Source organism: Zootermopsis nevadensis, unplaced genomic scaffold, assembly GCF_977971745.1.
Source record: "Zootermopsis nevadensis isolate Lab colony 2312 unplaced genomic scaffold, Znev_1.0 Znev_ptg000057l, whole genome shotgun sequence".
Lineage (NCBI taxonomy): Eukaryota > Metazoa > Arthropoda > Insecta > Blattodea > Termopsidae > Zootermopsis > Zootermopsis nevadensis.
In genome coordinates this window covers 2,237,276-2,252,825 of record NW_028259188.1, presented here as the reverse complement: position 1 = coordinate 2,252,825, position 15,550 = coordinate 2,237,276, and the positions used below count along the sequence as shown (strand labels likewise).

General features: G+C 36.2%; 2 protein-coding genes across 2 annotated transcripts; both read right to left on the bottom strand.

The window, feature by feature from the left end:
• Positions 1–649: 649 nt before the first annotated feature.
• Positions 650–6,321, bottom strand: LOC147871436 (cell division cycle protein 20 homolog). Its single transcript, XM_087361307.1, has 5 exons — positions 6,177–6,321; positions 5,534–5,661; positions 5,042–5,159; positions 4,310–4,411; positions 650–3,013 (listed from the first exon to the last, which is right to left on the bottom strand). Exons 1-5 carry the CDS (start codon positions 6,318–6,320, stop codon positions 2,849–2,851), a joined length of 657 nt encoding a protein of 218 aa, XP_087217433.1. The 5' UTR covers position 6,321; the 3' UTR covers positions 650–2,848.
• A 225-nt stretch (positions 6,322–6,546) lies between these two features.
• LOC147871435 (cell division cycle protein 20 homolog) lies at positions 6,547–12,250 on the bottom strand. Its single transcript, XM_087361310.1, has 3 exons — positions 12,178–12,250; positions 11,693–11,822; positions 6,547–6,875 (listed from the first exon to the last, which is right to left on the bottom strand). Exons 1-3 carry the CDS (start codon positions 12,193–12,195, stop codon positions 6,547–6,549), a joined length of 477 nt encoding a protein of 158 aa, XP_087217436.1. The 5' UTR covers positions 12,196–12,250.
• Positions 12,251–15,550: the final 3,300 nt, after the last annotated feature.

Genomic DNA, 15,550 nt, shown 5'->3' with positions numbered 1-15,550 from the left:
AGCGCGTAATCATTCTTGACCTCAGCACTAGATGATGGTGAGTAGTCAGCATCATGCCCTGGTCACTCTTTAACTCAAGGAAAGGACTCAGGTACCCAACGGATAGGAGGCTGGGTGGGCCCCAGAGACGGTATGGACGCAGAGGCTAGAGGAAAAATCCTCTGCCCCGGTCGGGGATCAAACCCTAGTTGTCCAGCTCACAGCTAGTCACTATACTAACTCAGCTATCCCAGTAGGTGGCACAGCATAATTACAGGCAGCTGGAGAAAGCCCTCAATGTCCTAATGACAAGCAAATACTGACAGCCAAAGACTTCTATGAATTTGCACAAGAAAACATGAATGCAATAAAACACTTATGAGTCTTATTAGGGCTAAAGGAACGTTTCAGTAATTGCACATTAGTATAGCCTCCATGTAAAGATACAGAAGAGCATAACTGAAGAAACTGCTTTCACTGTATGATTAAATGCTAGCACATTCATACAACTCCAAAGAAAAACACTATACAAGTCATGATACACTTACTTAACCAACCTTCTTTTCTGCTTCTCTGATAAAGACTTAGGGGCTTCTATTTCAGACTTTTCTGATTCCTCATCTTCATCTTCATCTTCACTTGGAATAAGGTCTTGCAAAGAAACAGTACATGCACTTGTAGCAACTTTATTTTAGTCATAGACCATAATAAAAAGTCATGTCAACACAATCATAATCTGGATGCATCACGATTATTTAGTACACATGTACTGATGCTTTCATCCCGGAATGAGTATCTGCCACAATTTTCTCAGCTTACATTCCTCCAGTGCATTTTATTGTGAACATTAGAAATTCATCGACAGAGTAAAAGGAGTGTGTAATTAAGTAATTTTTTTTAATGCTAGTTTAAATTGTGCCTTTTTATTTACAAGATTTGTGTGATTTGATGGTAGACTGTTGAAAATTTTGATCCTGCATAATATGCACTCTGCTGAAAACATGAGAGGTTAGCAATTGGTCTATGAAGCTTATTTTTGTTCCTTGTGTTGACACGGTGTATAGCAGAATTAGTTTGAAAATGTTCTTGGATATTTACAATAAAGTTCATTAACTTATTCACAAAAGTCGGTAGTTGAACCCTTCCCACATACTGTAGTTCCTCAAAAACATTTTAATATTATCCTTCCTTTTACACCTATGTTACACAAGTGGTATCTTACCTTCAAGATTACACAATTAGAACTTTCTAGATGTGTGTATTTCTCGTAACTTCAATGCTTCACACTCCATCTGTGTTACCCAATGGGCTTGATGCTCTTAAAATTTGTAATTCCGTAAACGTAAGGAATGGATGAAATACAGAAAAGAAAATTCATTCCCTTTTGCAGTGTTAGTATTAGTACCAGGAACGAAGTTAAGGATCAAATAGCTGCAATATTATTTTCGTACTTGTAGCTCGATTAGTGAACAAGGGAATCTATGAAGCATTTACTTTAATGCTGGAGTTTATTGACGGTACAGTAGAAACAGGATTGTAGTTTACCAAAGTTTTAGAGGAACATACAATTCAGTTTACTGTCCATTTCTCATTTTGTAATTTGGATTTCTGTCTTCCTTCCTCTGCACTAACAAATTAACTGGTTTCTTCTTTACAATCATGGACTCTGCTTGACACATCTGATGACTTCTTTGTAATGTCCTGACTATTACTCGATGTTTTATTACCTTACCCTTTAACACGAGGCTGGCGGGCCTCCAGCCTCGTGCTAATCACATCCAATTTCTCAGCAGCTGGGTTTAGAATGGTTCCTGGCACTGTATTAAATTGTAAAATAGGGAAAAAATTAGCTCTCTGCGATATATAAAAATATTTACATTCAGTAGGTAAAACCAAGTCTTAATACACCCCCCCCAAACCGATAATTAATACTGCCGCCAAGAAAACAAAACTTTACATTAATATGTAGAAGCAAAATATAAAGTTGTTCCCTTGCCTTGAATATGTGTAAACATGGAAGTAAGGCACATGAACACTAAATGGATACAAGTGAACAGCTTCACACTCTGGCCACTTCAATCCTTGGGGAAAGAGTTCCCAGTTCCCACTACATAAAAGACTACGGTGGCCAGTCCGGATGTAGTGGCAAGGAGAAAATCTGAAGCTGTCTTGCCAAATGGCATTCATTAGCATGTGCTCTTCCATAGTTTGTACCAGTAAAGTCTCACTCTACATCATATTTACAGAAGAAATAAATAGATGTCTAGGACAGGGACATTACAGAAGTGTATCAAATGTAATATAACAAAGAACAAAGTATGAATATAAAGTAATGGTACAGCTAATGCACCAACACTAGTGAAGCCAAATTCAGGAAAGAACCATTTTTTTGTGTTCTTTATGATGGATAAAAAATGGTACTCTAGTTGCCTTAGAGTTTTTTCATGTTCTGTCCTACAAGAAAGAAAAATAACATTTGGTATTAATGATACCAGAATACAGTCTGACTTATTTCACTCAGAGATTGAACACAAATTTCAATATTTTATGGCAAGTCCTGTCTAACAAACTACATTTTTTTATTCAGCTGTTCACATAACTCTGTGATGTTATGAAACCTCAGGCAATGTTCATTACCACATTCACAAAAGCCCAGAATTGACACATATCTTAAGTCAGGTACTTCATCACTCATGCATTCTCAAAGAAGAGAAATTCTCAACCTTTCCGCATTATAACAATTTTTGAACACAAGGAAAGCTTAGCTACAGCCTAAACTGATGCCCATAAATTTTTCTACATTATTCTGCTAGAATTGAAGAATTGAATATTTCAATAGATACATTATAATTTGTGTGACCAAATTTCATCATCGAATTCCCTTAAACATGCTCGGAGCAGCCTTAGAGTCTCTTATCTCTTTCTTCTTCTTGATAGGATGAGGAGCAAAACATTTCCACAATCTAAAAGTTTCATCTGCACCAGCAGACGACACTGTACTTCCATCTGGAGACAGCCAGTTGCAATACCCGTGCTGTGTGTCCAGTTAATTCAGCAACATGAAATTAATTCAAGACTTGATTTAATTAACTTAATCAATGCTCTCATTTTACTGATAAAATTGTGCAAGGACCAGTTCTCCAGCTTTGGGGTTTGGCAATAAACTCTTGCAGTAAAAATACAAACTGACTCTGCCCGCAGAAGGTGGTACTGGTATTCGTGTTGTGTTAGTGTTTTGTTTGGACGACAAGATCCTGTCTGACATTTAGATGAAAAATATTTTATGGAAATACTTTATAAATTTGTACGGGGACCACAGAAGTTATTAATGTCTGTGGTTCCTGTACAAATTTAAAATATTTACCCAGTGCAATGATGAAAATAAAAGAGTTTCAATCCAAATTTAAGGATCATAATTCTTATGTTAAATAGTAAAATCCTGAACTACTAGATTAATGGCAGCAGAGATGCAATTTTGAAGAAGCAAAGACTGAAATACTAAAAGAGATAGGATAAAAAATTTAAAAAAATGAAAGAGAATCTAAGTTAAATGCCATGGAAGAAAAACTAACAAAGAACAGAAGGAGATGGTATGGGCAATGGTTTATTAAGAATGAATAATAGACAAATCCCAAAGAAGGCTTTGAACATGAAAGTGAAAGGAAAATGTTCACAATGGAGGCTGTGATAAAGATGGGAATGACAGGTTAAAAAACACAACAGAGAGAGAAGGAAGGTCAAGAGGAAGAAGCATAGGAGGTGTGGGTTGAGACCAAATTGAGAGCCCAGGAAAACCACCCCATTTTCTTCTTTCATTCCCTCAAGCACGGCAGAGTAAAGGTGATGGGAACAATATCAAAATAAACATAAATTACAAAGTTTGCCGTGACAGTATTGGAAAAACGTTTTCTGAGATTTCAGGTTCTCATGTTGGTGCCATGTACTGCGGCATAAATACGTATACTGACTCATGATTTAAGATGAAGCAAATAGAGAGTGGGGGAAGAAGACTTTTGGTTACAAAATATTTGTTAATCATCATCATGTTTTTGGTGCTAAACACTAAGTCAGACAATAATATACAAAAGTGGCTGTTAACACAAGCCTGTTCTACAAGAATTAAATCTCAGCCACAGGATGCTGAAAAATAAGTGTGAAATAAATTTATCTTCCAACTAAACAATTATATATGTATAATTTTAAAATACATGAAAATATCCTGAGTGAACTTTCGTAGACATCTCCCAACACAAACCTTTCAGAAATAACCAATTCATTTTCAATCCCTTCTCTATTAACATTTCATCTCACTAAAATTATGATCATTTACCTTTGTCATTGATGGATATTTCCAGATAATTAGTTGATTATTTGCGTAGCCATGACCTGAGATGAGTTCTCTGTATGTAGCTGACCACTGAAGACTGCATACCTGTAAGAAATTTTTTACAGTGTAAATATTTCAGTGGATTCAAGGAAGTAACAAAATCCACTAAATAACCCAGTCCAAGGAGACAAATGACTGACAGATTTAAAAATTCAAGACAATTATGAAGTAAGAGGATGAAAAAATGTTTAACACACACATAAAGATTTTTCATTCATAAACCTTCCCTTAGTGGTAATAATGTCTAACAAACAGAAGACAGTAGTTGAATATGAAGGTAATGGCCATTTTATTACAAGCTTCAACAAGATAATCATGCAGTAGTTAGGCAACAGTCCACACATTTCAGATGTTTGTAAATTGACAAACACAAGTCACGTTACTTATTTGTTATAAAATCTTCTCAAATGACCAGACATGTCAATGTGGAGTGAAAAATCAACGTTTCAGAGACTAGCTCCGTCTCCATTATCAGTGTCTCTGAAATGCTGGTTTTTGACACAACACTAACATGGCTGCCCAGATTTTTAAATAAAACAATAATTATTCACTTAATAACTATAGATGTGCTACTGTACCTTCCAAATTTAACAGTGCATCAGCCTAAGCAGTTATGTACTTTCTATAGTCATGGCAGTCAAGGGGTCTTAAATACAGTAAATATCCAGGCCTTACCTGAGACTTAGTGTCGATGGTGTTGAAACAACAACCAGTATTGCAGTTCCAAAAGCGAATGCATCTGTCTCCTGTTCCACCACCGCTTGCCAATGCCTTCACAGCTGCTTGATGTGCACTACAAACAAACACTGGAAATTACAACACAGCAGGAAAATAAGCATCTCTCTATTGGAATGGAATGTCACAATTTTTGCAGTGCAATTCTACTAAACTGAAAACGTGTTTGTCATTCCCTTGTGAAAATCATTTGTGTGTCTAGAGCAATGATGGAGATGGTCCCTGAAACACTGGTGATTTTTAATCAACTGATATGACTGACAGTCCAAGAATGTTTGACTAAAATACAATCAAGTTACCAACACTGGAACAGTTTCAAGATACAATATATGTCTACAATCGCATTTTATTATTTTCATGGAATTTATATGATAGAGTACGACGTCCACTCATCTCACAAATACGAAACTACATCATCAAGTATCCACTTACCTGAGAGAGTATAAAGGTTGGGGGTGTGAGTAAGCTCGTCCTGCAACAACTGGCCAAATGTACAGCATATTGTCATTTCCACCACTGGCTAGGTATCTGCCATCTGGAGACCACTTTAGTCCACAAACCTGAAAACAGTGAAGTTATCAATAACACATCCAATATAAATGATGTTATGACCGTGGGAGTTTTCTCAAGAGACTGCATGCATGTGAATATTTTAATCTAAAAGCAGAGGTTAAAGAGGGATGTGAGGGGGAAAATGCACATTTGTCAACGTGACATAGCATTTTAGTAACACTTATCTGAAACATTCGTAGCGCCAGTGTTCCTTCCCAAAACTATAATCTGTTCCTGCCATGAATATATCACTACCCTGTACAGAAACTTAGGTCCCTGCAGTTAACAGCGTAAGTTATGGCATGACCTTTGGTGTGGTGGGGAGGGATAGCAGACCAGGGTACTGTTAAAACTGGCCTACGTAATGTTTGTAGTTTGTCAGCAGAAGTGATTAAATGATGGATAGTAGACCTTCATTTAGTTGTGGGAATGAATCTGTCTGTAAACATGCCAATGGATTCTGCATAGTTAGCACAAACTATTGTCTCCATCCTCCGGGAGTTCGCTATGCACGGTTTCTCACCTCTTGTGTATGAGAAGAAAACACAGCCACACTGTGATCTCTAAGTCGAACATCATCGTGAATGATCTGACCACTAGCAGAACCACTGCTCAGAATGTAGGAATTCCACGACAGACAGCTGACACGTGCCGAGTGACCGCCCATGATACGTACTCACTTCATGTTGCTGCAATCCCACAACTTTGAAAGCAAAACAATTCAATTAATCATTTTGAGTATTCTAAAATTACAAAACAATGAGAACCCAAAAATATTCATTCAAATGTCATGAAATGAGAGCAGAACTTCTTCTTCTTCTTTTTCTTATTCTAAGTTAGTCCATAGCCACCACTATTTTGAATGTTTAACGTCAATATTGTCACATTGGTAGTCATATCAAAGAATACAGGTGTTTCATCCACACCTCCCACTTAACTTGAAGGTAACATCTTTCAAGAGCAGGCAATTTACACGCAGCTAATTCTGTTAGTGGATAAATATATACTTTTTGGGTAACATAACAAACATGTATAACTCCCATACTTGTTCCCACAGCAAGACAATCTCCTTCTTGCATCCAATTCACAGAACATACAAAATCACTCCCTTCCAGACTGAGCAACTTCTGAGTAGCACCATTACCAACATTCCACAGATACACACTGGTGTTAAGAGCAACTGCCAGAATGTTGTTCGGACTCCAATCGACCAGGTTCAGATCTGAAATAACAAGGACTATTACTATAAAATATATGACTCAAATTTGAACAAAATTTTTAAAGAGGCACAGTGTAGTATGCATAACCAAAAACTGTGCAGCTGTAAAAATACATTACCTTTTTCAGCAAAGACTCAAACTTTAACGGATTATCTCAGATTCAGATAGAACTAATTATGTCCACTGAAGGACATTCTCTGTATGAACACACACAAACAAAGAAAAATAAAAACAATGGAGATATATATGAGGTAAAAGACCTTTTACAACGTAACAGAACAATATGTACATATACTCTGACTGCAAAAACATGTAAGGTGAACCAGATTCAACACATTGCTTGAGTGGCGTCCATTGTATATTAATTCATTTACACAGGGTTTGTGCATACAATATATTGAAAACTGCATCGCACAAATGTTCATTAAGTGGAGAAAATCACCAGATTATTGGCTAGGGTTGATGGAAATAAACTGTACTGAAGTGCTGATTTGTTATGGTAATATTATAAATAAATATATCCACTAAAACCACCGTAAGTGGCACCAAGGGTTTTCTTCAAATAAGTTGCATGAAATAATGAAACTCCTTCAATCTTCTGTAAATGCCCTTAATTGACATAAAGAAAAAACAATACAAACCAAAATATTCTTGTCAACCAGAAATAAAAGGCCTTGAATTATAACCTAATATCAATGGATTAACATAAGCATAATAGGCAATGTTTAAATAAGTGGTCTGAAATTTTGTTGTCTCTAAACTCGGCCTGTAATTTAAATTGAAGTTTATAATATTAGTCTACACTGTGCCATATATATTGGCATTTTGACTTGCTAAGAACTGCTCTAGTAGTCCTAATGATAGTCATTATTTCTGATGGTTTCTAAAAATTATACATGACTATTTTGTGTTTACTCACAATTTATTGTGCAATGACAGATTCAGATGGAGAACTTACAATATTTGATGTACTTGCTGAGTGTTCGAACCAGTTAGGAGATGATTTTAATATTATCTTCCTATGTATGAAATGCTGTTTGTTAAATAATATTTAGTGTGTTTATTCATTTTCTAATTCAGGGACGTTGGGTTAACAACTCCATGGTCAATGGTGTGGTACCATCAAATAATAAAATTTTCAGTAGCATAATGAGGTCATGTTCTCCACTGCAGGAAATTATGATCATTCTTAAATCAAAGGCCAAGGAGTACAAAATATACATTGTGCCCACTTGAGAAATATTTGATATCGTTGCCACTATAAGTAGCAGCGTACAAGAGTAATAATAAAGAAGACTTCCGTCTTCTGGGTTGTTGCGCTGTGTAGTCTGGTCGATGTTAACCAACGTTTCGGAGGTCATACTGCCTCCGTCATGGCACATGTTTTGGCCTTCTCAGGAATAGAACGAGAAAGGGTGGAAATCCTGGAAACAAAACTAAAATGTTAAGGGAATCATTCTTCAAAAGGAATAGATATATTTCTTGGTGTTGAAGTAAGTTAAAAGGGGCAAGAGTCACGCCAATCTTAAGTAGCAAAGAGAAGATGCAGAGAGGCAGAGGCAGAGGCAGGATGGGTTGAACAACTGAAAAGAAACTGCAGTTGACACTCAAGATCATGTGAGTTAATACAAAAGATGAATGCACTGTGAACACTTGTCATAATAAAGTTCGTAAAAGCAAACAGTGCTTGCTGACACAATATACACCATATACTTAATTAAGAGGGCAATAGGTCTAGTAATCTCTGTCCCTGACTACTCACTTCCTGGTCAGAATTAACATTCTGTCAGCAGATGACTGTAGATTACTTTTTAAAGCTTTAAGTGATCAGATATTTTGAATATTAATATTGGTATATGGTAAATATCTCTCTGTATTCATTTTAAATTTACTTAAGTGTTACAGTTTTATATTTCTTGAAGGTCTGGATGTAAGAACTTAATATGACGATGATGAGTTCCCTCTAGAAAGATCTGAAGACTTTCTGGTCATTAGATACTAAAATGCAGTGAAATCTATGACAGATTTGCTGATGGTACTAATGAATGGTCATTGCAATTGGTGTCTGTTCATTTATCATAATTAAATGAATAAAGTTTAATCAAATTACACTAATTCCAATACAGTCTTCAGTCTCTTACAGCTAAGAGTTCTGACACTGTGTTGCTGCTTCTCCAACTTTAACTTGGCCTTTGCAATTGTTCCCTCCTTGAGAGCCTTAAGTGCGTCTTCATAATGGAAACAAAGAGTTTGTGTGTGTTATATATAAGGATTGTGTTCGACTCCTAAAATCAAGCCAAGATGAAGCTCTTATAATCAAATGGTCACAGGTGCCTTGTTAGAGGGTTCAGTGATGAAACATCAGTTTAAAAGTAATATTTGGACAGGAATAACAGGTAATGTCCTCATGTTTATTTGTTAGTGTTTCAACTCTTAGAGCGTCTTATTCACATTTGAACAGAATTACATCAAATATTGTTGCCTGTGCCATTGACAGTGTAACAAACTGTGGTTTACGAATGGGGAAGCTCCTGTTCATTTTACCTGCAACTTAAAGCAGCGTTTGGACTCTCATCACACATGCTGATGGACGAGATGAACCAAATTGATTTTGTGGCCTCTGTGGCCTGTTTTTTTAGACCTATCAACTTATTCCTCTCAGGGCATCTCAGGGGCATAATTTACTTGGAACGAGTCAACATGAATGACTAGCTTTGGCATTTGAATCAGTGGCTGTGACAACAGAAATTTTTCAGGGTCCCAGTGCCAGCACAGAGCTCAGTTACGCATTCAAAATAATAGACATTTTCAGAACGTTTTGTGAACATTAAAATCCTGTTAGGCATTTTTACGTGAAAGAAAGAATGTGCTTCTAATAAGCTGTTTTATTTGTCTCATTTGATTTACTGATGCTTCCAGTTGTCACCAATGAAGGCGTTTCAGCCGTGTGTTTACAGGAACTTCCTGGCTTTATTTTAGGAATAGAACACAATCATGTTTAATGAATACAATTGAGAAGTCCCTACTATGTGGCTATTTGTAATTATTTGCATATATTATATAAAATGCTGACCTAGAAAACATCCTATTGTTATATTTCAGAAGAATTACATAACTGCTTTCTGTTACATTTGCTAATTCATTCATGTTGTAAATGAGTTTAATTTTTCCTCCATTCATATATTTTTACAGTACCTTCTTATGTACAAACTTTCACATAAAAGTACCCTCCTTCACATTTATGTAGTCAGGGTATCTTGCATGAGGCATCTTTGTAGATTACGGACTTTTAAAGTACTACCTGTTAATATATCCACTTAACCAGTCAAGAGCTGGAGACTACGAGTTGCATCTGAGAAATCACTATTTCCAGCCAAAAAGTCGGGGAAGAATGCTTTAACATTAGATCAATGTTCTCCTCCACTAGTGCCGAGAACAAAAAGCACAATTCTCATGTGCCTAGTTGTGTCAAATGCACATAGAGAGAATAACAGAAGGACATGACTTGAACCTGCAGCAAACATTCTAGGTGTTGAACAGTGCAGCTTTTCTTGTTTACCTAATAATGTTGAATATTGCCAAAAGATGATTACAGTAGGAAGAAACAATCAGCATTCTAGTACACAGAGTTTAAAACTCTGAGACTTTTTTATCCCTCTGTATACTTAAAATAACATTTTGTACTGTGATGTTTCCTTTGGTACAATTAGAGCTCTACAAACTAATTTGTAGAATCAAAACTCTATCCAAGACAACATTCTGAACTGTTTTGTCTAAAACCTAAGTGGGACAATGAGATTTTTCTTTTTACCCAATGGGCATTGGTAACCCATTCCATTTATTTTATTTAGTGTTCTGTCTGATGACAGGTCCATATGAACAGGATCCTTCCATCCTTTTCTCGGACTGGGACCTGTTCATATACCTTCTTGGCAGGTGATCCAGAAGTGGTTTGCCATTGCCTTCTTCTGTGTGTGAATGGAGTGATTGTTGGGATGCCACAGAGAAACTGGGGAAGCCCCAGGAGGAAAACTCCATGTTGCCTAGAAGAAGGGGTGTAACACTCAATCCACCCTATCTCAGCAATGGATGGAAGTGAGTGATCAGCTTCATGCTCCGGCTGATTTATACTGTGAAAAGAATTCCTTCTGTTTTCATGAATTGAATCCCAGTTACCTTTCTTGCCCAGTGCAGTTTTATTGAGGCTCATACTTTGAGATATGGGGGTCGGTGCATGTAGTTGCTTTACTGTATTATTCAGTAGCTAAGATTTCAAGGAGCTTTATCACAGCATCTAAACAACAATGTTGCATTGGAACATAGATCTCTTTGTACCCTTCTGTTCTGCAATTGTATTATAATGACGAAATTTCAGTGTTTTAATTTAATTTGCATTTAAGGTGGCTTTCCTTTTGAATACATTTTTTTTAACAGACAAAGTTAGGAGTTGTGGATTCTTAACCTTAAAACTTCCTAATATTCATCAAGCATGTCTGCTTCTTCCTGATGCTTTCAACGAATCTGGACAAATCTTTACACTTTGGTGACTAATTTCATGTGGTAAGTTCAAATGGTGTGTGTTACTAGTAAGTAAATACAACTGAAAATCCAGGTTAGGTGAGTTAGTTCAATTGAAATAGTTTCATAGGCTTAGTAAAAGTAAATAAACCCCCAAAAACAACAACAGATAAATGTGGTCATTAAATGCAAGAATATTTCCGATATTTCTTTCATACCCTTTATGATATTTACAAGTTATCTTGGGCTAGAAATTCAATAGCAATGTTTGACAAAGAAAGAAAAAAATTATGGTCATTACCCATACAAGACCTTAAATTCGTGGCAAGGCTGTTTATGACCGCACTAATGAGTTGTAAAGAGAAGGACACATCTTTACATGGTCCACGGCAATGCTCTGGTGAGTAATTCATAGTGACATAACTAATGGTCTGAAACAGAAAACGTGCTATTATGGTACAAAAATTAGGTTAGATTAGTTTTAGGTTAAAGTTTTTTAATTTTTGTTTTTAAATATAATTTGATGTCTTGATGGTTCCGAACATTATCTGGGGATGAACCAACTTTAAACCAGCCAATCAAGCAACTAATCGTTCAAATATTAGGGGTGAGAAGGATGTTTTTTAGCGTGAATTATCCTAGAAAATGTTTAATTTTTCTGGACCCAAATCATGTAGTCAGGTAACTTTAAGCTTTAGATTCTTGGTTAATATACAGACACCTTAAAATGTGAAGTCATTAACATTTTATGTGTGTCACCATATACAAAGATGTGATTTGACATACCACTGCTGTGTGCTGCATCTGTGAAATCTGAAAGACATTGGAGCCATTTAATGTTAGTTGTGTAGCATATACAGGTCATAAAACTGCAGCTAATTATCTTTGTTGGGTATGGTGACAGTTCTACAAACCTTTGAAAAACATCGTTTTTACCATTATGTGTCTAGTTTTGAAGAAACATCCAATTTCAAATTGTTGTTTTTATTCCTGTTAGTATATACAGTGACTAGATTCTGCACTGTTTTTGTTAACCATAAAACAGGCTTTATTTGGCATGCAGAAGATTTCCATTCATTTATACACACATTGAAGAGGGTTATTCCTGCCAGCATCTGTGCAAATAATCTTGCTGATCCTTGGGTCCTGCATTAAACATACTGTTCACTGTATGTGGAACACTGCGGTCATGAAGAATTAGTCATTAAGAGTTAATTTTTTCTGCATCATGCAGTTCACCAGTTGTCTTCAAATGTATTCTCTGACAGTATACTGGTAGCACTCAGCAAGAGTCTGGTTATTTGTGTTTGTGTTGCATTATTAACTAGAAACAATGAACTGTGATAATTTATTGGATTAGTGTGTAAGCTTGGAGCCATTTTTGCAGGAAATCTGAGAATGAGTGGTCTCATTTTAAACATTTTTATTGAGGAAATAAACAGAACGGTTCTCACCACATGAAACAGCACTTCGACTTTGAGCTCTCTTTGTTACTCGCACAATATAAATCTGGTATTCAAAAGACTGGAAAGTGTTGGCTCAAATTTCAACATAATGGATGATGCAGTTTTTCACATCTTGCAAACAAGTGATTTGTGTGCCCCTAAAGGAAGAAATCCATCGACGTTAATTCCGGCGAACTTGCAGGTCGTGCACCTCTTCCATTCTATCTTGCAGGAAACGTTGTGAGTTGCTGTTTCATGCCGTGAAGACTGGATGCTCCTGGCTCTGTTTATTTTCTCAATAAAAATGTTATAATTGTGTGCACTCTTTCTTGGACAACCTATATATTGACTAACACCTCTGTTGTTGATAATTTTATCAAAAGATAGATTTCATATTATTGGTGCATTTATATATTTTGTTGACATGTCATTTGTACAGTGAAGATCCTCATCTCAAACATAAGGACCTGTTACATGACCAGACAGTTGGTCTGTGATGTGTTAAAATTATGAGAAGAAAAATATTTTATGATGCAGTCAATTAAGAGCAGTATGTGAATATTATTTCACAATCCTTGCATCAGAAATTAAATGAAGGTACATCCAGCAGACCTACTTGTGAGTAATAACACCTTTTCACTTGTCTCATATTCTGACTCCTCGCCCATTTGACATTGTCATTACTTTGTGATTGATGAGAGTGAATGTGTTGATGTATTGCAAAGTCTGATCTAACATTTAAACGATCTGTTTTCATTTAAGATGCCAGCATCTTAGTGTAGAATACATTCACAAAGACGTCAGAGATCGGATATTGTTAAAAACTTTTATGAAGTTAGGATGAGAGATGCAGAAAGGGAAATTAATGATGTGACTGTCAAAATTTTATAATTAATTACAGCAAATGCAAACAAGAGTCCAAACAATGGAGATCCGTAGAAGGTCCCTTAGAAGGATTATAAAATGAGCAGAACATAAGAAACAATGAAATTCATTTGGGCTCCTATAAATAAGCATAATGTCCCAAAAATAAAGATAAACAAAAAAAAGTCTATCTTCAGGTTTGCAGTAGGATTTTGATAAGCTGTTTAAATGTGTTACTAATTAAGGAAATTTCAAGTGCCTTACTTTTGTTGCAGTGTGTATAGGCAACATCCCTATTAAAGCAATTTATATAAGAATTAAGCTTCAATAACTCTCACCTCAGTGAGAGTGGAAAGAATCATCAGAACAGTAGTCCTTTTTCTGGTTATGAATTCAATTACTTAGATTTTTCTATGACCTTTTGTTTTGTCTTCTCAGTGTTTCTGGCTTTGTTGCCTGAAAACAAATATTCTGATAATATTTCTTGCTTGGCAGCTCATATCATAAATTGGAAAGTTTTATGCAAAATCAAAACCCAAAGGAGAGAGAAATGCCCCTCTGCTACTAATTTAATCATGTGAATAAGACAATGTAGTGACGAAAACCAGCAAAGAAATGTACCCTATGCAAATTATATGATTATAATACCTATAGCATGCATTAGTTTTTGGTTTGATGTAGTGTGTCATAGACCACATCCATCTACCGGCATCTCTATGTCTTTGAGTTATTTGGAGATGGAATGTCTAATAGGATTAACTGAATGAATGTCTACCTCGAGGATAATGACTAAAGAAGAACGATTTGAATTCAGCGCGCTCTGTTTGCACTGACATCTCTGGTGAGAGCAGCATACAAACCGTCCAGAGCTATTATGGCGGTCTGGTTGTAGTCGTTTGTGCATGGTGAAGAAAAATTTCGTTGTAGGCGCATGTCTTCTAAGTTTTAAAGTTAGAAGATTGCACGGTAAGTGTAACTGAGTGTTCGTTATTCATAATACAAGTGATTAGATTTAAAAGTACAAATATATATGTCTATCGTGAATCTGCTGTCTTGTAACACATATTTTGTGGTTATGTTTTGTGATGATACATTAAAATACTTAAAATTAACATACAAAATACGGCGAATAAGTAAATTCACCTGTTAAGTAAAAGCGTTAACTTTATCTTGGGTTTTGTATAAGGTGGTGTTACCCCAGGCACATGGCAGAATTACTCTGTATGCCGGGGGAATTCCGTCAAATGTGTTTTCGCAAAACTCTGTCAAATAATCAAACGTATAGCAGAAATGATGCTGTCATATGCTGACCACTCACCCCCGTCTATTTCCGAGGTCAAGAATGAGTAGGAGCTATACAAACTCTCTCCCCCCCCTCCCCCCCCCCCCCCCAAGCGCCTACATAGTGCATAGTGGGACTGCTTTAATTCTACATTTTAGAGCAGAAATTATTACAAAATTCTCTATGTGTTATCTTCATGATGAATTACTCTCTAACATTCAGCGTTTAGCTATTGTAAACAATGTTCATAAAGCAAGTAAATTAAATTTTACTAATCGAAAACCTGTACATGCAGCAAAAAGTCAAAGTGAGACTGGACTCAGGAGACACCAACAGCGTTGAGATAGGTAGAGGTGTAAGACAGGGATGCTGCTTATCACCAATTCTTTTTAACCTGTACGGGGAGTGACTTGCCAAGGAAGCTCTGGAGGGAACACGAGACTTCAAAATTGGAGGAAGAGTGATAACGACTGTAGAGTATGCAGACGACTTAGTAGTATTGGCGAAGGAAGAGGAGGACAAGTTAGTGGAAACAGGTGGAGAGTATGGAATGGAAATCAACATTGAA